Raw genomic sequence first — 22541 nt, 5'->3', positions numbered from 1 at the left:
CATAAGAACTTCTTTCCTTGACTTGCTTCTACCAACAGAGGTTTCCAGAGGTTTCTCTTGGGATAATCTTAAGGATCTTCAGGGGCCCCCTATCCAAAGTTATGGAAAACATGGCAAGAGGCTTTCCATTCTTATTCTCCAGGAGACTCAGGGAAACTCTAACAGCTGAATCACTGGTACAGGTTAGGCCACAGGAAACAAGAATCACTACAGCAGAGAATGGGTTGGTGGTTCTAGTCATCCAAGCTTCTTTCAGATGGATGACACACCACCAAAGAGATGTTCTTGCTAAGCTCTTGGATTCATTAGTGCTCTTCTCTCTTTGGATAACTGGTCAGTGACACCCACACTAAGAGAAATTCACAAAGTCAGGTTCCCACCCTTACCACATGTGGGCTGAAGTCTCCCAGAATCATCAGCAAATCAAACTCATGCTCTGATCACTTGAGGTAGATCCCTGTAAATTTTCTCTTTCTCCTTGTCAGAATCTGTCCTGTCAAGCCGTAGGTCCTGTTGTGAATGAATGCTTTCCAGTGGGATAACCATAGTGTTATCACAGGTGCTGATACCTCATGAGTGATTCGTGGGCTCTTGGTTAAGGATTTGCTGATTATGAAAAAGAAATCTGAGAGCTATCATTCAAATGCAGACAAAGGGCCAGGTATGGTGGCACATGCCTGTAATATCAGCACTTTGGGAGGCCAAAGCTGATGGATCACTTGAGGTCCAGAGTTCAAGACCAGCCTGGCCAACATGGCAAAACGCTGTCTCTACTAAAAATATCAAAATTAGCTGGGTGTGGTGGTGCACACCTGTAGTCTCAGCTACTCGGGAAGCTGAGGCAGGAGAATTGCTTGAACCCGGGAGGTGGAGGTTACAGTGAGCTGAGATCATGCCACTGTACTCTAGCTTGGGCAACAGAGCGAGACTCTGTCTTAAAACAAAAGAAAGTAAAACAAACAAACAAACAAAAAAATAACCAACCAAAAGTGGACAGGGCACTCCGGAAGATTTTGTGGCTGTTATTCACAATTTCTCTTCATTGGAAAGTCTGGTTTTGCTCACTCAAGTCATTGTATCTTCAGGGTATTATTTTAATCTTTACCCCCAGAGGAAACTTTTGTTTAAAAATCATGATTTCTAGAATTGGACAGCTCTCCTGAAGCCTGGTAAATAACTCTGTATATTTGGTACCTTGAATAATCACAGCTTTGGAGTCAAGACTGGAATTTTATTAATGTCATCAGAAGCTGGCATTTGCTACAGGTGTTTTCAAACTTTAGAGACAAGGGGCACTGAGGTGAATAGAAAAACCATGTAGAACTGATCCAAAATGTTAGCATAATTTCAAAGAAATTGGAAAAAAATTTCCGATTAAATTTAACAACAATTTTCAGCTTTCTCACAGGAAATCAGAGGTCACGCCCCAGACTTATGGGATCCATAAAATCCTTTGAAAAGACAACCAAAAATATGCGTTGGGTGACTCTCTGTCAATCATATACTTGAGAAACAGATCCAAATCAAACCATCTTACCTTAACTCTGGACTAGGAAAACTGGGTTTCACATATGTAAGTGCCATATAAGTTAGAGTAAAAATGAAGAATCCCTTTTTCTTCATGAGATATTTTTAGGAGCAGGTGACTCAGTTTTGGGTTGATGGGTGTGTAGTTCTGTGGGCAGTGGAGGAAGGGGTTGGAATTCTGTCACCCTTGGGGATCTCTTCCAGCCACCCCATTCTGTGATTCACGGATAGAGAAACTGAAGCCTCAGGCAACTACGTGGTCTGGCCCTGGTGCTTTTACCAAAGACCCTTCTTCAAGATGCAAAGAGACAGGTGATTCCTAAAATAATTAGGATTGAATGTGAAATATTTTTTGCTGTTTGACAAAAATACTGTCATTGAAGAGGATGCCACTGTCAAATTCCCTTTTATTCTGAAAACCAACCTCTTGAGAAGAATCAAGTAGCTTCCATGAAAGATAAGGTGAGCCAAAGGCTCTAAAAGATGATATTAAAAAAAAAAAAAAAAGAAGAAGATAGTTAATTCCTACTATACTCATCTGCTCTGGGAAATGTCGTTGGGGTAAAAAGGTTCTTAATGCTGGGGACTTGGCCATTAGAGGCCCAGATTTGTGTTGGTCTTTAAATTCTGTATTCCTGGTATATGGTAATCAAGCCATTCCTTCCTGTTTATGCAGGGTGGCAGTATGTAAATAAACAGGCCCAACTCTTTTTTTGCTTCCACTGCCTAGAGGTCTCTAAATCAGTGTCATGGACACCAGCTTTCTCTCTGCTGTGGGAAGTAACTATTGCAGCTAGAAGCTAGCTGCACGATAATGACCTTTTGTATAACAATGAAATCTGATAACAAGAGAAAATTTAACACTTTGAATTTCTAACTTTTCACATCAGCAGTTTTTTCGTTTCCTAAATCACCCTCACAGGGAGTAAAGTTCTCTGGAAACAAGGAAATGCTTCTTGTTACCATCAAAGACTAAAAATGAATTTTTCCTTCTCATTTCTATTTCAACAAGAAAAGGATGGCACCATTGTTTCTCTACTTTGCCTCCCCTCCCCCTTTCCTTATATCCCACAGGGTTATTGAAGTGTTCCTTCAGCACAACGGTATTGAGTTTCTAGTGGGGACGCAGCTGGCCACAGGCAAAGACCCACAGAGAAGGTTACCATGCAGGAAAATTAGACAAGGACAAAGAAAATGCTCACCACACAATGAGAGGTAGTAATAGAATTCCCAGCCAAAGTCCTTTCAACTGAGCACTATGACTAGTCCGTTGCTTCTTCAATGTCCTATGACATTTCTTTGGTATTTAGGACTGTCAACCTTCTTCTTATATTTTGCATATTTGCCTTGATGTATTTCTTATCTGGAGAGGAAAAGGCATCTGCAAACCCAAGGTGGTGTTTGTTCTTGAAGAGTGACACAGAGTATACAGGGGAGGTAGAAGAGGATGATTGGACTTCTTGGCATCAAAATAAAAGGGACATTATTAAAGCCAAGCTGATGAATATCCAGAAAACACTACAAATAAAACAGCCTGCCCACAAGCCCTGACATGAATCATTTGTGATTAGGGAGAGTTTCCCTAGAATGAGATGCGTTTATCTTACAACATTTTTGTCCAACATTTGCAAATGTTTTGGAGTTTGGTAAGATGAGCTGGGAACTCTGTAAGCAAGTGACAGCAAACAGAATGGGCCCTCTCTGGGCTCTGCTTTTTTTTTTTTTTTTTTTTAGAGGTATGGGCTTTCTTCTGCACATGGGCTTTCTTCTGGGCTGGGAGGCTAAAAGTTTGGTTCATCCTCAGTCATGTAGAAAAGGGAACGTGAGGGGAAAGCAGAGTTTAAAGAGGCTCCTTGGATAACCAGGGCCACTTCTCACTAAGGGGTTTCCAGGACAATTTTAAGGAAGGATGACACTGTCAAGTAGCACACAGTAAGATGACGCAGCACAACCTGCAGAGGCTGACAGTGGCTGCCATTGCTACGGAGTGGCTCTGTTGAGGGTGAGGGCTGAGTGCAACCTCAATGACAGGGCACAGCCTCCAGGAGGGACGGGAGCAGGTGCCTCAGTAGAAAAACTGGGCTTTGCCATGCAATGGCTACAGAGCAAGCAGCTGGTAAGGAAAAATCAAGTGTCAAATCCCTGTTCTACCTCTTTAAGTTCCGTGACCTTAAGCCTCAGGTCCTTGAAAATGAGGAAATAATACATACTGCTTCACAGGGTGATTGTAAGGAGTATAAAATAATGCAGTTAAAGTTCTTAGCACAGCTCTAGGCAAGTTGTAAATACTTAAAAATCAGAAGCCATTATTATTATTACTAATATTAATAAATGTAAGGAGTTCCATGGCCAATTATAAACTCGGGATGTTGCAGGGGCAGGGACCAAGGATATAAACTAACTTTAGGCTACAAAAGAAAAACAAGGAAGACTAAAAAAACCCACATGGGATAAGAGGTAGTTTTGTTTGCTCAAAATTCCTTTGTCTCTCAAAAGCTGTGGGGCTTGTCTTCCAGTTTCTCTAAGACCCAAGAGGTCACTTTCTGAGCCAGAAAGGCACCTGGAATCCTGCCTTCTAAAGCCATGTGCTCACCATCTGATCACAGACCCTTCATTTAAAAAAACAAACAAACAAAAAAAAAAAACGGAAGGGGAAGAAGTTAAAACACACATACACAAACCAGTTGATTCAATAAAGAGCTTTTGGTGAGTGCTCATTCCAGGATAATAAACTAAGCAAAGCGTCTGGCTGAATTTAAAATCAACAAAACCAGCAGGAAAGGCAGAAAGAAGGGAACGAAGTGATCAGCTTGTTTTCAAAGCGCCAACAGAGCTGCTTCAGCAGGAGCTGGTGCCGAGAAGCCCCCAAGGGAGGGGAAAGGAGACAAATGCAGACAGGATGGAAGCTGAGGATGGGGAAGATCCCAGCCCTAATGGACTCCACATGTGGCGTTAGGGCCTGTGGTGAGCTCTCCCCAGGATTCCAGATGTCTTGGGGAATTCTGACCTAGGAGCCCAATGGGCATGGAGGGCTCAGAGCCAAGCCCCAGCCATCCCAGCCAGATAATGCATTGGATAATAATGGCTGCATGTACTGGGCACTCCTATGCCAGCCTTCGCTAAGCTCTTTACATGCATTATTATCCCCATTTTGCGAGTGAGGAAACCGAGGCTCAGCGTGTTGACAGGGCTTGTCCACAGCTGCTAAGAGGTGGTCATCTGCCTCATTCCTGAACACAAGCCTCCTTGACACAGAGCTATACTGCATTTAGCCTGGGAGGAGCTGAACAACAAGGTGTGCTAGCCAGCTAACCAGGACTGGGGAAATGGAAATTGGAAGGAATAAGGTTGAAAATATCAAATTGTGGTTAGGAAATGCCAGTCGTAATGCCTCCAGATGAAAGGACTTTCTTTCCCATCCCCACATGCGATGAGGGCTCAGGCTGGCCCTGAAATGCCCCGACAGACAAAGGTGTCCTGCAGACCAGAGAATATCCCCGGGAACCTCGGCCCGCCATACCGATGGTGCAGTGTTCACCATTCCAGCCAGGGCTGCACTCGCATTTGCCGTCGCGGCAGGTCCCATGCTCGGCACAGCGCGGGTGGCAGGCCCGCTGGTCGCAGGCTGCTCCCATCCAGCCATCCTCGCAGCGACAGGTGCCCCCTACGCACACGCCATGGCCGCCACAGTCAGCAGCACAGATCTCTGTAGGGAGGAGAAAAAGGAGGGAGAACACCAGGGCCAGGAGGGGAGGCAGCAGCCGGAGGGGCAAGGGAAGGAGGAGAGACAGACAAACAAGTATTGAGCAAGTTATTGTTGGAAACCAGAGTCACACTTGGTTACATACCTGGGTTTCTGTAACAGATCGGGATTCCAGAGACTCAGGAGACAAATCTCTGTGGTCAATGACCCTTGAACGAGAACAATTCTCCAAGCTGAGGCCTGCCCTGTTCCCGTTTCCCCACCAAAAGAGGAGGATTGAAGATCTCGGCTCAATTTGCTTCTCTCTCTTGCCAGCCTGTCCCTGCCTTTGTGCTTGCCCCTTCCGAAGGGGACCAGACCTCTGAACAGACGTCAGGAAACGTCAAATTTAATTAAAAACTGGTTATGTGTGAAGACAAAGTAAGGATGAGTCCCCATAGCCAAATGAAGTGCTTGTGGTCTGGCTGGGCATGTGATGAGTTCTGGGGCCTGCATTTCATGACTGCCTTGACTCTGATTGAAGTTGAGGCGTAGGACGGAAGCTGAACCCCACCCACTATGGGCATACTCTGGGTTGGTGTCCAAAACCTGCAGTTTGTTCTGTGCTTTTGCTGGGTTTATTCTCAGTCTTTCAGCTTCCTGCTTCCTCACCCCAACTCCAAGAACCATCTAAATGGGGTTTCAGATCCAAAACAAATGGTTTGGAGTGGAGGCCAGAGTGGAGCTGTCTGCCCTTCACAAAGGCCCATCTGTGAGATGGTGCAAAAAACACACGGCCCGATTCACAAGCCCCTCAGGCTCCAGGCCAGCTACAGCTTCATGCTTACTGCAGGCAGAGGTGGTAAAGTCTTCCAAAACGCAACTGCTCTTTAGGAAACAGGTCGAGCAACCATGTCCACTGAAGCTCTCTGCCAGGGCTCTGATGGAGAGAGACTCTGACTTGATTCTCATGCCTCATGGCCCAACATGCTTCAAATTCACATGAAAATCTCAACCCTTTTCATTTCTTTCAAACTACATTAGCTGGCACCTCTGTCAAGGTGCATTTGCTCATTTCCCTTCCAAGCTGCACGCTTGGTTTATAAGCTGCTAATACCTTAGCTACTTTGAAAAAGAATTAGGTCTCAGAAGCTCAGACCTTCCTACCAGTCTATAAGACAATGAATCAAAGGTTTGAGAATTTAAAAATACTAAGAGTTACAATGTATTTTGTGTTCCTGTGCCAGACATCCTGCCAAGCACATTACCTCAAAAGGGAGGTGCTAATTGTACAGTAACACATCAGATTCTTCAGCTGTAAAGTGGGAAGCGATGTCTGAACTGGAGCCAGGGACCTGGGTTCTATGCCAGACCCAGGAGCTTCTAAGCTGTGTTACCTTATAAGCAACAGTTCCTGGTCTGGATACTGTGAGCTGCATGATGCCGCCTTGCAGCAGCCCTTTGCTGACCTAACTGGGTTCTGGCGAGCACCCAGTGAAGTAGATGACAAAAAAGCATGATAAAGATCAAGTAACTCAAGAAAGGCTTCTTGAATTGAGGTCAGCACTGTGAACTTTAGACAGGGAGTTGAGGAGGTTTGTGAGATGTATGCCTGCTCAGCCACTAATCTGCTGTGTGGCCTTGGGGAAGTCACTTTCTTTCTTCTGGGTATTAGTTTCCTCATCTATTGCAGGTGGAACCTGATGTCTTTTAAGGTTCCTTCAAGCTATAAGAATGTGGGATTCTATGACAGAGCACCCTCTCTGTTAGATAGTGTAATCTACCCCCAAGAACTGGCTGAAAAGTAACCCCTCCCCTGAGAAATCTCCTGTAATTCACCCTGTGGGTTATTCACTTGTTTCTGTCCCATTTTTACATGGTAGAGTGTTTTTCTGTTTCTGAGTCTGTCTTACCAGTAGTCTAGGAACAACCTGAGGCTGGGCTAATTCCTCTGATCACCTCTATCCCTGGGACCCAGCACAGATCCTGGTATAGAGTCAACCTCTTATTAAGATTTGTTGGATGATGCCTGGGAATATAGGTGTCTGAGAATGGTAAACATTCACCACACCCCACTTAGCCTGGCTGAAAGTCCCACCAGGCCCACCTGTCTCTAGCAACCTGCCTGTATGAGACTGTCCCACATGAGAACAGGGCTGTGGAGTTACATCAACATCCCCTAGGATGTTGTTCAAGCTCCTTTCCCTTCTTGCTCACATGGACAACAACCTGGGCTTGCCTTAAGATAAATAATGACAATCTCCAGGCCCCAGGATATCCTGGATCCAGTCTCTGGAATTCCCATTTCTTCTGCACAACACTGAAAGGGCAATGACCTCCTGGTGACTCTGGAGGCTAGGGCTGGGGTCAGGGCTGGAACTTGCCCTTGAGAGCCCTTGGAGAGATGACAAATCAGCTGAGTATTTGTTTGGGTTTACTCAGCACTTTTTCCAGGTGGTGGTTTATGGTGTGAAAGTAAACAGTAGACAGCACACTATTCACTGAGGTGTGAGCCAGGAGAGGGGGTGGGCTGCTGGGGCCAATGCCACAGTGTTTTCAGGCAGCAGAGCACATGGAACCCATCACGAACCTAGAGAGGAGGCAGGCTTTTCCCCACAATGAACTTCCAGACTTCAGGTCTTAGCTAAAAGGTACTTCATTCCCTTTATTAAGTCACCTGGAGACAGTATGGATGAAAGACAGTAGACTTGGAATAAGATGTGATTCCAAATCTCAGTTCTGCCAGCTCTGTGACCTACTCAATAGCTGTAAGCTTCCTTCTCTTCCTCTGTAAGGTGAGGGTGATGATGGCAACTACTTCAGAGGCTTCTTCCTGCCTTATATATAGTAGGTATCAATAAATTCATGGTAATTCATGGAATCTTCTAATAATATCCACACATGCCTACTATACACTAGAGACTATTCCTGGTGCTAGGAATACAGAGGTAAGATATAATGTCTGCCCCCCAGGAGATCACAGTCCAGATAAAGCACAAACTAATACTGGCATTCAAAAGATTATCCAAATATCCTGTAGCTATTACTCATGTCTGCACCTTTTTACTATGTACAATGGATTAAAGAACATGGAACTCAGGATCAGACAGGTCTGATCTACACGTGGCTTTGCCACTTACTGGCTGGGTGATCTGCAAGTTGCATGTTATGTAATTCATTGAGCCTTGCTTTCCCTTTCTGTAAAAAGGGGTTAGTAATCCCACTACATCAATCTCACAGGGATGGTGTTAGATCAAATGAGGTAATATGTGGGAAAGCCTTGTTTCATTTAACTAATGCTCACATCGAGTTTTATAGTTTGCAAAGCACTCATCAAGTTTTATAGTTTGCAAAGCACTCGTTATGGACAATTTCTTATTAAACTATCACAACAATGCTGTGAGAATGCCTGCCTGGCTATTATCCTTATTAGAGGGGTGGATACTGAGGCCCAGATAGTATGAGGACATTCTTTGAGGTCATGTGATCATCTAGTGCCTTTTCCTTGTTTGACAATCCTTGAAATAGCACTTCAAGCAGACATTTTACAGACAAGGAAACTAAGTCTCAGAATAGGCAAGGAAGGCTGACCTGTCACGGGTAGCCTTCCATTTGAGGGAAACTCTCAGCTTTTCCAGCAGACCCTGACCTCCTGCCACTTCTGGCCCTGCTGATCCTTTGTTACATCCAAGTCAGACCCTGGATATATACAATGAAAGGAGATCCTCTACAGAGAGTTTCCCAGGCTCTTAGTCTCACCCTTCCCATCTGGAGACTATGGCTCCATCCATCCAAACACCCAACTTCCTTGCCAGTTTACATTAGATGTGATCTTCTGGCATGAAGTTAAAGTGACCTGGTGACTAGGCACCCCTCCACCAGCACCTTACAAGCTGGGTTGTGAGCTCTCACACATTTTACCGAAAGGAGCCTGAACCAAGCAACCTCGATGTTTACGAGGTGCCAACTGATGGTAACACAGCCTGGGAGTGCTTGGGTTCTCTGCAGATGGGCCTGTCTGACTGAGTGAAGAGACCCAAAGACTCAAGATGAGAGTAGAAACCTCAGATACTACTTTATCATTCGGCCTCAAGTCACAGTCCCAATTGTTTCTTATTTTCAAATATCTTGAAACAAAAGGAACTGTTTTATTTTTCCTTCTCAGATTCTGCTTTGACATTAAAGCAGATATAACTTCCTGAAGTGGCTAGTGAAAATGAAACAGGACGATGCTAAAGAATGTGCTTTGACAGCTCATATGTCTTTTATATAATGTAAGTGGTCCTTTGTGAAATGTGGGTCACAGCTCCTCTCCTAGTCACAAGTTCCCTTATGTAAAATGGGGATGACATCAACTACTATACTTTGGAGGACTGCTGTAGGAATTACTTTCATTTGGTTGATTTCTTGGGTCCTCCCTGTGTGCAAGCCCCACAGTGGGCACTGGAGATTCCATGGTGATTATGACAGGCACGGATTTTTTCCTGACCTCAAGGAGTTTACATTCTAGCATGGCAGACAGATAAAACCTAAATCAATTCAGCATGAATGAAAGTATAGCTTCTAACATAGTGCGTGGCACATATTCAGGATATAATAAAGACTCACATTTTTATAAGAAAGGAAATGAGATGTAGTGGCAAGTACACTAGACTTAACTCAGAAGATCAGGTGTGAATTCTGGCTTTTGCAACATATACAATAACAAGGGAAGGTTTGATAAATGGTAGTTGGCTTTCACACAACGAACATCAGAGCTTTCTGAATGAATGTTGGAGGGCTGGGGTCTGGGAGGAATCTTCTGAAGTACTAGGAGTACACAAGCCATAGGGTAGGCTTGGGTTCAGATTTCCCAGCTGTGGGTCCTTGGGAAACTTAATCTCTCTAAGCCAAAATTCTTTACTCCTAAAATGAGGAGAGTTATAAAGGTCCCCCTCCAGGATGAGTGGTGAGAACTGAAAAAAACAGTTTATGTGAAAAGCTCAGCTGGGCATGGTGGCTCATGTCTGTAATCCCAGCACTTCGGGAGGCTGAGGTGGGCAGATCATGAGATCAAGAGACTGAGACCATCCTGACCAACATGATGAAACCCTGTCTCTGATAAAAATGCAAAAATTAGCTAGGTGTGGTGGTGCGCACCTGTAGTCCCAGCTACTTGGGAGGCTAAGGCAGGAGAATTGCTCAAACCTGGGAGGTGGAGGTTGCAGAGAGCCAAGATCATGCCACTGCACTCCAGCCTGGTGACAGAGTGAGACTCTGTCTCAAAATAAAAAAAAAAAAAATTAAAAAAAGGAAAAAGAAAAAAAAGAAAAACTCTATGTACACTATGCTGTGTATATGACTCATTGATGAGGACCTAAGATGATTTCATCAGCACAGCTCCAAGTCACCCAGCAGAGGAACGTGTTTCTGAAGAACAAAATATTTACCTTTCCTTTGGTCACCTAGCATGGCACCATCAGCCAAGAATATAAAAACCTAGGTAGAAGCCATTTGTATTTGTAGTCTGGACTTCCTCTCAGAAGCAGGGGAAAATCTCCAACTGTCCTAAAATTCCTATTCCAAGCTTATAGAGTTCTTGACTGAACTGTACAGGTCCTTGGAGATGAATCTGGCCAAGCATGAGCTCTTCGCCTACAGAAAATCAAACCCATGGCACTGTCCTTTCCCTACCCTGCCTCTTCCTTGCCTCACTCATGCACTGTCTTCTCTCTAGGCTGGAAGCCCACGATGGGAAGGTTCCCTGGCACTGGCACCAGGTGTTGCCCAACATGGCTTTCAACAAATGTTTGTTGCAAGAATAGATGGCCTCTTTTTCTGGCTGGAACCGTGGAGGGTGTAGAAGAGAAGAAGAATAAGGTTCCTGCTGTGCCAGAAACCCTTGAGAAAAAGCGAAGAAGTTTCACAGAGCTGAAGGTCAAGGGCCTGAGAAAGAAGTGTGCCCAAAAGATGCTTCAAAAGGCAAGGAGGAGTCTTTTCTATGAAAAAGTGAAGCACTATCACAAGGAATATAGGCAGATGTACAGAAAGGAAATTCAAATGGTGCAGATGGCAAGAAAACCTGGCAACTTCTACGTACCTGCAGGACCCAACTGGCGTTTGTCATCAGGATCAGAGGTACCAATGGTGTGAGCCCAAAGGTCCAAAAGGTGTTGCACCTTCTTTACCTTCGTCAAATCTTCAATGGAACCTTTGTGAAGCTCAACAAGGCTTCAGCTAACATGCTGGGATTGCAGAGCCATATATTGCATGGGGGGACCCGAATCTGAAGTCAGTAAATGAACTAATCTACAAGCGTGGTTATGGCAAAATCAATAAGAAGCGAATTGCTTTGACAGGTAATACTTTGATGACTTGATCTCTTGGTAAATACGGCATCATCTGCATGGAAGATCTGAGTCATGAGATCTATCTTCTGGAAAACACTTCAAAGAGCAAATAACTTTCTGTGGCCCTTCAAATTATTTTCTCCATGAGGCGGAATGAAGAAAAAGACCACCCATTTTGTAGAAGGTGGAGATGCTGGCAACAGGGAGGACAAGATCAGGCTTATTAGAATGAACTAAGATGTCTACCATGATTATTTTTCTAAGCTGGTCAGCTAATAAACAGTACCTGCTCTCAAATTGCAAAAAAAAAAAAAAAAAAAAAAGCTTCAAGGAAGGTGTATGTCAGCTGATGTGACTCTATTTCAGTGCCGTGTTGTACACAAGTTATTTTGTTAACTATATTGAAGTAGAGGCTTAGTGTCCTTTGTGCCTACGCTCCTTGGAAACTCATTTCTTCCAATCTCTGTTTGCGAACTCTGTGATTTAAAACAATGCCTTGGTCCTTACACCCACAGACACATCTTCTTCATGCTAATGCCGAAGCTACACCTGCTGTCTTTCAGGATGTGGAAGGAGGTGAACACATGAGGAAGGGGCGAAAGGGCAGGGAAAAAGACATAGGTTTGGCTCTTGGTTAATTATGCCAAAAAATATATATGTACAGGAAAAGCTGCCCCAGACTCCTCTCATTAAATGTTAATCCCCATGCAAGCCCAGATGAAGCCTGGGACCTATCACAGCTACGTTTTAATTTGTCTGGACTTACTTTACAATCCTGTTCATTAAAATAGCTGGTAGGAAAAGCTGTGCCTTTGTCCTAAGAGACTCACGTATAATTTTTCCACAAAATTTATTCTACTTGGAAAGATGCTCAAAATTGATACAACTAAGGGGTAGAAAGGCCCCTACCCAAAGATCTGCACATCTTCCTGCTCAACAAGGAGCAGGTGCAGATGAAACTGTTTCTAAAATTCCATTCATGTGGAAACAGACTCTTGGCCCCATGGGACCTCCTGGGAGGTACTTTTGTAAGTCTGCATTTAGCACTAAAAGAGATAATAAATAAAACTGTTCTATTTTTGAGGACCTGAAATTCTAAGAGTGACCTTAAGAAATATTAACAGAGGGTTAATTTTAAATGATTCCTGGATTTTTTGTGTTATCACTAGCTCATCTGAGTTACTGCACAACTAGGGGAGTGTATCTTTTAAATTTAAATGATTCCTGGATTTTTTGTTTTATCACTAACTCATCTGAATTACTGCACAACTAGGGGAGTTTATCAGAAATTCAGGCATACTTAAAGTCCAAGCCAAACTATTAATAGTCAGCATTAGAGGCAACAATAAGAAAATGAAGTACCTTCAATATTCCAGAACTGTTGTTGTTGGAACACAAATATTAACTCATTAAATTCTCACAAGAGTTCTGCAATGATGCTTTCACTCCCATATCATAGATGTGGAAACAGCTTAGAGACAGTAAATGCTCAAAGGTACTTAGATAGAAATGAAACATGTCTGTGAGTCACATGATTTCTGGCCTATGAGTTTTGGGATCAGGTTTAGACAATACCTCAGATGCAGTATGTGAGTATCCTCTGATTGTTAATTACATCTTAGATCATGGCCCCAGCTAGACTATAAGATCTCTGGAATTAGTGTTTGAGTTTCCTCCCTCACCCCAACTCAATGGTGACTTTATTAAGTGTTTTTCCTTTTGTCTATTTGTCTGTTCATCCTCCATCCGTCTACTCATCCATCAGCCCATCTATCTGTCCATCTACTCAAATGTCTAATCACCTAACCAGCTATCTGTCTCCACACCATCTAAGTTTCCATCTATCCACTGTGTGAGTTACAGTGTATGTGTGGTCAAGTTACTTTATCTCTCTGTGCCTTGACTTTATCTGCAAAATAGGGTACAGATACCAATATTTCAGGCTTATGTGTGGGTTAAATGAACACCAAGTACTGTGCCTTGTATCATGCACATCTTTTATGGAGTAAACACCCACTTTGTGCCAACTATTTCATGTTTATGTGCTGGAAAGTGTCAGGGAAAGGAGAGGCTGAAGATACTGGAGGGAGCAAGGAGATGCTCAACTGAGGTGCCTTCAACAGGTAGAGGACTGTTTCTGAAGCACAGTCAGAGGGACAGGCTTAGTGAGTACTTCAGCCTCTGGGTAGAGGGATCAGGCAGAGAGTCATGTGGGACACAGGCTATACAGGGAACAAGCAGGATGATGGCACAGCACTGAACCAGTGGCCTCAGGGTTCTCGGTAAAGTAGGAGGCAGGAATCTCCCTAGAGCAGGGTGCTGATGAATAGATGGTGGACATTTGAAAGAGCCCTTGTGGTGAATGAGAGCAAGAGCTCACAAAGTACAAGAACTGCAGCTGGGAGGGACCAGGAGAGGCTCAAGGTCACAAGCATGATGGGATTTGGCTTAGTGGTGTTCATAAGCCTAGCTGTGAGATCAGAAATGGTGAATGGTCAAAATGAGCTTGGGTTTTGCGAGGTGGATGTGGAATAAAGGCACAGAGACCAGGGGAGCTGAGTGAAGGACCAGCGGAAGAGCAAAAAATGAAGGAGATCAAGGCAGGAGAGAGCTGGCAATGGGTAGGAAGTGGCCTGATTCTGGCCAGGAGATCTCTTTCAGGTGGATTAAAGTCCTGGGAGAAAAAGAGGAAAACTAGAACCAGCTCTACGGTTAGAAGAGAATTCTCTAGATGCGAAAACTAGGGCCTGCCCAGGAAGTGCCTTATCCTGTGCCACACAGTGACTTGCATGCCAGTACTTGCGTAGGAACTTGCTGGCTGCCTTAAGTAACAGTCAATGTAAGGGAGCAGCTGGACAAGTGGCTGCCAGAGGGTGGTCGCTGAACTCTTTAGACCCTCTTCTGCGCTCCTGCCTGTGCCAGTTCCATGGTCTGGGCTCCTTTACCATGATCTTCACATGTTCAAATCTAAATGCACTTTGAGTTCTGGCTCCAATGCCACCTCCTCCTTGAAGCCACTTCAAAGTGTCCCAGCTGGAAGGAGTTTCACATTCTGCCTTCCCAAAGCACTTTTATGTGGATCTTCCTTTCTCGGGGTTATTAGCCTACCTGAGTTGTCTAGAGGACCCTGCTATCATCAAATTAATCTCTGCATTCCCCAGCGAGTCTTACACAGGAAACATGTCTTCTAACTGTATCTGTATTGCCAGATCTAGTGGAGAACAGAGGGCTCCATGTAAGATTCTGTGATTTTTCACGGAGCAGAGGCTTGGAATCAGGCAAGAATCTTCTCTGCTACTTCCTAGCTATGTGAAACAAATACTGCACACCTCTGAGCCTGATTTTTGTAATTTATAAAATGGTGATAATGATATCTATCTTCCAGAGTTTTAAAAGATTTAAAAATGTATTGAGCATCTACTATGTGCCAGATATGCCCAGGGGCTGAGGATACAAGACTATATGAAATTATTCCCATCCACAAGAAACTCAAGTCTACCTATGTGTGTAAATGAGCAGAACACCAGCTACCATGCTTAGCACACAGTAAGCTAATTAAAAGTTAACTTTCTCTCCCACAGATCAGATCTCTCTTTATTTTGTACAAATTAGCATGCTGAAAGTATGGCACCCACGCTTCTTCCCTCCCTCCCTCACTAAGTTGGACAGATGGCTTTTAGTCTCAGTGCAGGTTTCAGGAAGAAGCCAGAAGGGGAAGAAGATACAGGAAAGGAACCTCTGACTTCCTTACAGTAATTAGTCTCCTTTAGACATTGAGGCCAAACCCAAGCTACTCTCCTGTGCTTTTCAACTTCCCTCCCCATCACCTGGAAGTCAGAGCTGCTTCAAGCCATGGCTCTGTTCCACAGATTGAGATGGCAGAAAGTTAACGAGCCTTGGAAACCACATGGCCTTTCACCTCATTCAAGGAGCTTGGAGAGCTTTCAAACCAAGCAGAAAAGTGGATTCTAGTATGTGGGTGCAGAGCAGGTCTCCACATCTATTCCCCCAGGACTGGAATTTCAAATCTTTACAAAGCATCTACCACAGGAAGCAGTAAGCCACTGCTATTTCTCTTAATTGGAGAGTATCTGGCTTCCTGATTAAGGAGTTCAAACCTAGCTTGAAGGAGGCCTCCAAATAGGAGCTGACTTTGCAGAAGGGTAACAAGCCAGGAAAGAACTAGTGAGCAAGGAAGCCAAAGGATGTGACTGACACGTGTATTTCTGGAAAGGGCTGGAACACAACCAGACCCCCACTAAAAGGGCCCAACTGGGTGAAACGAAGAGACAGCTGATGTTACACTCTCTTCCCAATGACCTCTGATCCTGATAACCTTTTGAGAAATGCTCATTCTCCACTCAGTCATAAGCTCATCTATCTAACTCTTTCCTGGACACTTTCACCTGGCTGTCCTAGGTATGCTCCTCCAACTGTATGCTGACACTAGAGTAGCTTTCTAAAACCAAACCTGACTGTGTCACACCTCTGCTTGAAACTTCTCAGTGGCTCCCCATGGCAGAAAAAAACCTAAACTCCTTCAAGATTATTCATGCTGGCTTCCTTCACCTTTTCCCCCTCTCACTACTGCCACAAATATCCTAAGCTAAGCTAGTTCAAACTACTTGTCTTCCCTAGAAAATGCCCTGATCTCCCATCTGTGTATATGTTGGAAATCTTTGACTTCTACAATTGGCTGCTGCAAGGTACTTGCCTCTTCCTTTTATCACTACCTATTCATATCCAACCTCCAACACCACCTTAAATTCCATTTCCTCCAAGAAGCTTCCCTGACTATCAGTTGAAAGCCACTGCTCTTTTCCTGAAACCCTTGTAGTAATATTAGTACACCAAAGTCACAATCCAATTTACATGGTTCCTCTGGCAGTGTTATTTACATGGTTCCTCTGGCAGTGTTACTAAATGAAGTGCTACCCAAAACCTGATACCTGATTTATTGACAGTTTCAGCATAAACCTTGGTAATAGCCAAAGGCAGAGTTGTGCAGGGGATAAACATGGGCTCTGAAGCCGGAGAAGCCTGGAAGTGAATCATTGTTTTCTCAGAGTGTCTTTGAGTAAGTCACCCAAGTTCTTGGACCCTAGTTTCCTGAGAATAACACCATCTGCAGTGTCAGAGGTTAATGTATTTGCTGTTTGAATAAATCATGAAGCACATATATGAAGGAGCTCTGTAAAATGTAAAATTTCCATTCAAAAATAGTTATTTTTTAAAATTACAAGTTATAGTAACAGCAGTTTGATTCAGGAAGGCAACTGGAGATTTTGTATGAGATATCAGCTTGGGCATCCAAATAGAAACTTCATTCTGCAGCGCAATTTCAGGAGGGCTTATATTTGCATACTGACAAGCTCCAATTCTGATAGAAAACGTTCCAGAGCTGTCAGGGGAAATTCTACTAAATTACAAATCTGCCAGCTCTTGGTTTATCAACCTTTAACTCTGGCAGTATTTAGCAGCATGCTTGTCTGGGCCCAATTTTCTAGTCTTTGATTAAATGTTAGGTACTGACCGTCTCATTGTGTCTAAACTTCCACACTACCTCCCAGACAACGGGTAGGCTCTTCCCCGCCTCTCTCTGACAATTCCCTTCCTTCTTTATGCCACTGTCAGTCTCCTGGATATTTATTATTCTGAACTTTGATTTTAGGCTACCACTCGCTGTTGGGAAGGGGTACAGGAAATGTCAAGTCTCAGTGGATATTATTCCTCCGGAGAAATTCTAACCTTGAGTTTCCCCTCCTGTAACATACCTGTACAGAAATAGCCTAGCTTGATCGTTTCCTTTTGATGTTTAATTGGATGTCAGTGCTGTGCTTTCTGGGCTGAGAAACTAATGCTTCTCAGAGAAGGAACAATTCCGGCTACACAAATGAGACTTGTAACAGGAGAGAATGCTCTATGCTGAATCTAATTTTCTCTCCCATCCATGAACATAAGACAATTTCTCTGGCATTAAAGCATCTCACTCAGTCTTTCTGTCATTAATAAGAATTAAATTATGTTCCCTCAAATTTAAATGTAATTATATTTTGCCTCGTAAATAAAATTGAATTTAGCTCTAATGCAACTGCTATGTTTAAAGCTTTAATTTTTTTTAACCCAGTTGCTACTTTAAGCTTATTTTTGTTAAAGCATTGAGTTTATTTTGCTGTCAATTGTGACATAATTTGATAACAGAGTTTTTCAGTGCCGTAGCCATCTAGTCATTATTGTTATATTTATGTTTTGTGATTTGCTTTCCCTTTGGGTAGGGGAGATTAATAGAGAATAAACTGGAAGCTTAAAGATCTGAGTGTGAATTCTAGAGAGTTCCCCTATGTTAAGGTAGAATCTAGGCCAGATTGAGTTGAGAGAGCCAAATAAAGACACCAGATGTGGAGTCTGAAAGGGAAACCTCCAATGTTCATTGACAATTATTTTATTTTATTTTATTTTGAGATGGGGTTTTGCTCTTGTTGCCCAGGCTGCAGTACAATGGCGCAATCCTGGCTCACTGCAACCTCCACCTCCCGGGTTCAAGCGATTCTCCTGCCTCAGCCTCCTGAGTAGCTGGGATTACAGGCATGTGCCACCACATCTGGCTAATTTTATATTTTCAGTAGCGATTTCTCCATGTTGGTCAGGCTGGTCTCAAACTCCTGACCTCAGGTTATCTGCCTGCCTCGGCCTCCCAAAGTGCTGGGATTGCACACTGACAATTATTTTAAGCCAAGATTTTTGGCAAGGTATTCAGCAGACTCCAAGATTTGGATCCTGCCTACCTTCTGGCTTCCTACCTGCCACTCACCCCTGCAGTTCCTACACTCCAGCCAGACTGAGGCGCAACTGTCCAGCTGACCACGCATGCTCGGCCTGCACTGCCCTCTCCTCCTTGGCCACCAGGGGGCCACCCTTCAGTCCCCTTTCGGGGTCTGGCTCACAAGTCTCCAGTTGGTGAGGACCTTCTCTGGTTCCACTCCCATCTCCTTACTGGCCAAGTTCACTGCTCCTGCCCTTGTGCTCCAAACCCTACTGTACACACATCAATCAGAGCTCTGCTCATGCTGCATAATTAGGTGTCTCACTTCCTGACCAGACTGGGGCTGTCTGATCTTCGGTGCCTAAAACAGTAAGTGCCCAGCACACAGGCCAGAAAGGTTCAGTGAATGAATGCAGTGAATGTGCCAGGGTGGGAGCAGGTCTGGGGCTGTTGTGGGGTGCTCTCTCTGAGGAGGTTGTACTCTTCTCTGGAATGGACCTCAGGAAGCTCGTGATGCTGAGAGGAGGCTAACCCTAACTCCCTTGTGCTGTGGGCCACTGACCTAGTTTTTTGGGAGTAAATGTGTCAGCTTTTATCTAACTCTTCATCTAGACTCTTCATCTAAGTAATGATCTAGATAATCTAGATAATGACTCTTCATCTAGAGTCAATGACCAGTGTTGGGGGCTGGGGAACGGGGATGGTAGAGAGACTCAGAAACTGCAAGGAAACTGAGCGTCTGAGAGAGAAAGAGAGTTAAGGTTACGCAGATTCAGATCCAGGTCTTTTGGGTCCAAACCTTCACTCTATAAACTGTCCTAAGAATTAAATTTGTTAGAGTCTAAGGACTGTCTGGATGTTTAAAATCTAATCATGCATTCTAAAAATACATACAAATACTTCATTTATTGACTGCTTACTAAATGCAGCCACCATGCTAGGCAACTTAAGTATACATGTTAAATCTAATTTGGAAAACAATCCTGCAAGGCAGGTATCATTAGCCATTATCTATGCTTAAGCTGAGTCTTGAAAATCTAGCCTTGAAAATCTCTAGAGAGATCCAAGATGGCTGATCACTAACAGCTCAGGATTGTAGCTCCCAGTGAAAGCTCAGAGAACAAGAGGACGCCACACTTTCAGACGAATTTTCGTTGCTCACGGACCAGCAGATTTCTAGTGGAGGAGCCCCACGGGTCGCCAACGTGACTCTTGTGGCCGGTGCAGCGGTTTTGCTGGCGCCTTGGCGCGGCAGCTCTTCATGCAGAGTAAATGGGACTGGTTCCCTTACTGACCAGTGTTTGGAGCTCCGGGAAGGCAGAGCCGCTTGTTGCAGACTCAAGAAGGAAGCCAGACCAGAGATTCCCGGGCAGAAGAGCACCATCAGTCTTATCGCTGCTATTTTGGCTGGCGCAGTGGGTTGCTTGAATCCCAGCACTGGGAATCAATAAATTGGACGTCGACTCAGAAACCTAATTAGAAAGGCGGTAATTGTAAAGACGACAGATGGATACATTTATAATAAAGGGAAAAAACCAGCCTAAGAAGGCTGAGCATACTTAAAATCAGAACTCCTCTCCCTCTACAGGGGATTGCAGTTCCTCATCAGCAACGGAACAAGCCCTGATGGAAAAGGACTGTGTTCCATTATCTGAAGTAGGCTTCAGAAGGTGGATGATAAGAAACTTCTGGGAATTAAAAGAACTTGTTCTAACCCAATGTAAAGAAACTAAGAACTTCGAAAAAAGGTTTGACGAAATGCTGAAAAGAATAGACAATATAGAGAGGAATATAAATGAACTAATGGAGTTGAAAAATACAACACGAGAACTTAGTGAAATATGCACAAGTTTAAAGAGCAGAATGGATCAAGCAGAAGAAAGGATATCAGAGGTTGAAGACCAACTTAATGAAATAAAACGACAAGACAAGAATAGAGAAAAAAGGATGAAAAGGAATGAGCAAAGTCTCCAAGAAATATGGGACTATGTGAAAAGGCCCAATCTACGTTTGATTTGTGTACCTGAATGTGATGGAGAGAATGAATCCAAGCTGGAAAATACCCTTCAGGATATTATCCAGGAAAATTTTCCCAATCTAGCAAAGCAGGACACTATTCAACCCCAGGTAATACAGAGACCACCACAAAGATATTCCTCAAGAAGAGCAACTCCAAGGCACATAATCAGTAGATTCACCAGGATCGAAACGAAGGAGAAAATACTAAGGGCATCCAGAGAGAAAGGCCAGGTTACCCATAAAGGGAAGCCTATTAGACTTACAGCAGATCTCTCAGCAGAAACCCTACAAGCCAGAAGAGAGTGGGGGCCAATATTCAACATACTTAAAGAACAGAACTTTCAGCCTAGAATCTCATATCCTGCCAAACTAAGCTTCTCAATTGAAGGAAAAATAAAATATTTTATGAACAAGCAAGTACTCAGAGATTTTATTACCACCAGGCCTGCTTTACAAGAACTTCTGAAAGAAGCATTATACATAGAAAGGAACAACCAGTATGAGCCTTTCTAAAAATATACCAAAAAGTAAAGAGCATCAACATAAAGAAGAATTTACATCAACGAATGGATAAAATAGCCAGTTAATATCAAATGGCAGTAACCCTAAATTTAAATCGACTACATCCCCCAATCAAAAGATACAGACAAAACCTAACGGTATATCCAAAGATACACAAAGACTTAAAACAAAGGGTTGGAGAAAAATTTACCAACCAAATGGAGAGCAAAAATAAATAAATAAACAAAAAGCAGGAGTTGCAATTCTCACATTTGATAAAATAGATTTCAAAGCAACAAGGATACAGTGGTAAAAGGATCAATGCAACAATAAGAGATCTTAATACCCAGATACATAAGACCCATAACGAGATTTAGACTCAACGAGACAGAAAATTAATAAGGATATCCAGGACTTCAACTCAGATCCGGAACAAGTAAACTCAATAAATATTTATAGAGTTCTCCATTTTAAATACACAAAATATTGATTGGCCATTATTAATACCCATTTTTAGAATGAAGCAACATTCCTGTTCTCTCTCCCTCTTTTTCATCCTCTTTCTTCCTCTCCTTCTCTCCTTTTTTTAACTTTTCAACATCCTAGTTCCTCACCTCTACTCAATACATTCCTCTGAACACCTGATTCCTTGTGATTCTCCCGTCCCACTGAAACCTCAAAAAAAGAAAAAAGAAAATCTAGCCTGGTCCTACTCCAAATTTCATGCAATTCTTGCTGACTGCACATACTCTCTCCAAACCTATGCCACTGAATCTCTAAAACATCTCCACCTGTTACTCCATGAAACTCAACTGCAATCAAATGATAAGAATCATAAACCCACAGCATGAGCATTTTACAGGCAGAATCTCTGCCATGTACTACTTCCGTGAGCCAGCAACCCTAAGGAATAAAATATAGTGAGAGGACTCTCTCAAATAAAAGTCATTTATGGGAGACAAGACTGGAGAAAGCTCACAGAGCAGTGAAAATGAGGAATGAATTTACGAGGCTGAGGAGAGGGGCTATGAGGGTGAGGGTGGGGAAGGAAGACCTGAAGGAGAACCAACAGGGGCAAATGATGAGCCTAAGGAACAGCCTTTGAAAGGGTACCATGGAAAATGACATGGAGCACGAAATCTTTAGAGTCCATTTAACTCCGAAAGAAAGGTGTGTCTTTCCAATTCTAAGGACCATCTCAAAGAGATTAAATTCTTTCCCTGTTCTGAGACAGCTCTGAGCCAAGAGGGTGAAATGCCAACTAAAGCATTTGGAAGGAGAGATGTGAGTTGTTCTGCACAGCCGTGCAACTGAGTGTACCCACTTTATGCAGAAGTTGATGAGGCATCCAGCCCAGCAGGCCTGCTCCCTGGGAAAGATGGCTTCAAGGGGGTGAAATGATGACAGCTTTCATCCAAGAGGGCTTCTGGCTGGCTGGCACTGCACATGAAACTAACATGATCTACGTCTGGGAAGTGACAGAGAAGGAGTGCAGAGATCTGTTTGGTGTTAGCCCAGCACAACGTGTGGGGAGTGGGAGGGAAGGGGTTTGTGAGGAGGTGGGGAGGAGGTGGAGTCCTGAGAGAAGGGATTAGGTTCGCTGTTGGGTAGTGTGCTGGCATCTTCCTGGACAGAGCTTTCAGCTGCAGCCACTCCCTTCCCTGTGTTCCCAGTGGGCTCTTCTTCTTCCTTTGACTATTCATCGGTTAAGTCATTCGTG

General features: G+C 43.7%; 1 protein-coding gene and 1 pseudogene across 27 annotated transcripts in view; one reads left to right on the top strand and one right to left on the bottom strand.

The window, feature by feature from the left end:
- The window catches only part of TENM4 (teneurin transmembrane protein 4), a 3204727-nt gene that overhangs the window by 120231 nt on the left and 3061955 nt on the right, over nucleotides 1–22541 (bottom strand). For all 27 annotated transcript variants that reach the window (XM_078340117.1, XM_078340116.1, XM_078340121.1 and 24 more), the window contains one exon: nucleotides 5048–5233. In XM_078340117.1, coding sequence (XP_078196243.1) covers nucleotides 5048–5233 — 186 coding nt within the window. The remainder of the gene's footprint in view (nucleotides 1–5047; nucleotides 5234–22541) is intronic.
- On the top strand, nucleotides 10940–11775 carry LOC144578011 (large ribosomal subunit protein uL30 pseudogene; annotated as a pseudogene).

This window comes from Callithrix jacchus, chromosome 10, assembly GCF_049354715.1.
Source record: "Callithrix jacchus isolate 240 chromosome 10, calJac240_pri, whole genome shotgun sequence".
Lineage (NCBI taxonomy): Eukaryota > Metazoa > Chordata > Mammalia > Primates > Cebidae > Callithrix > Callithrix jacchus.
Note: the sequence above shows the minus strand (reverse complement) of the source record. Positions and strands in the feature narration are given on the sequence as shown.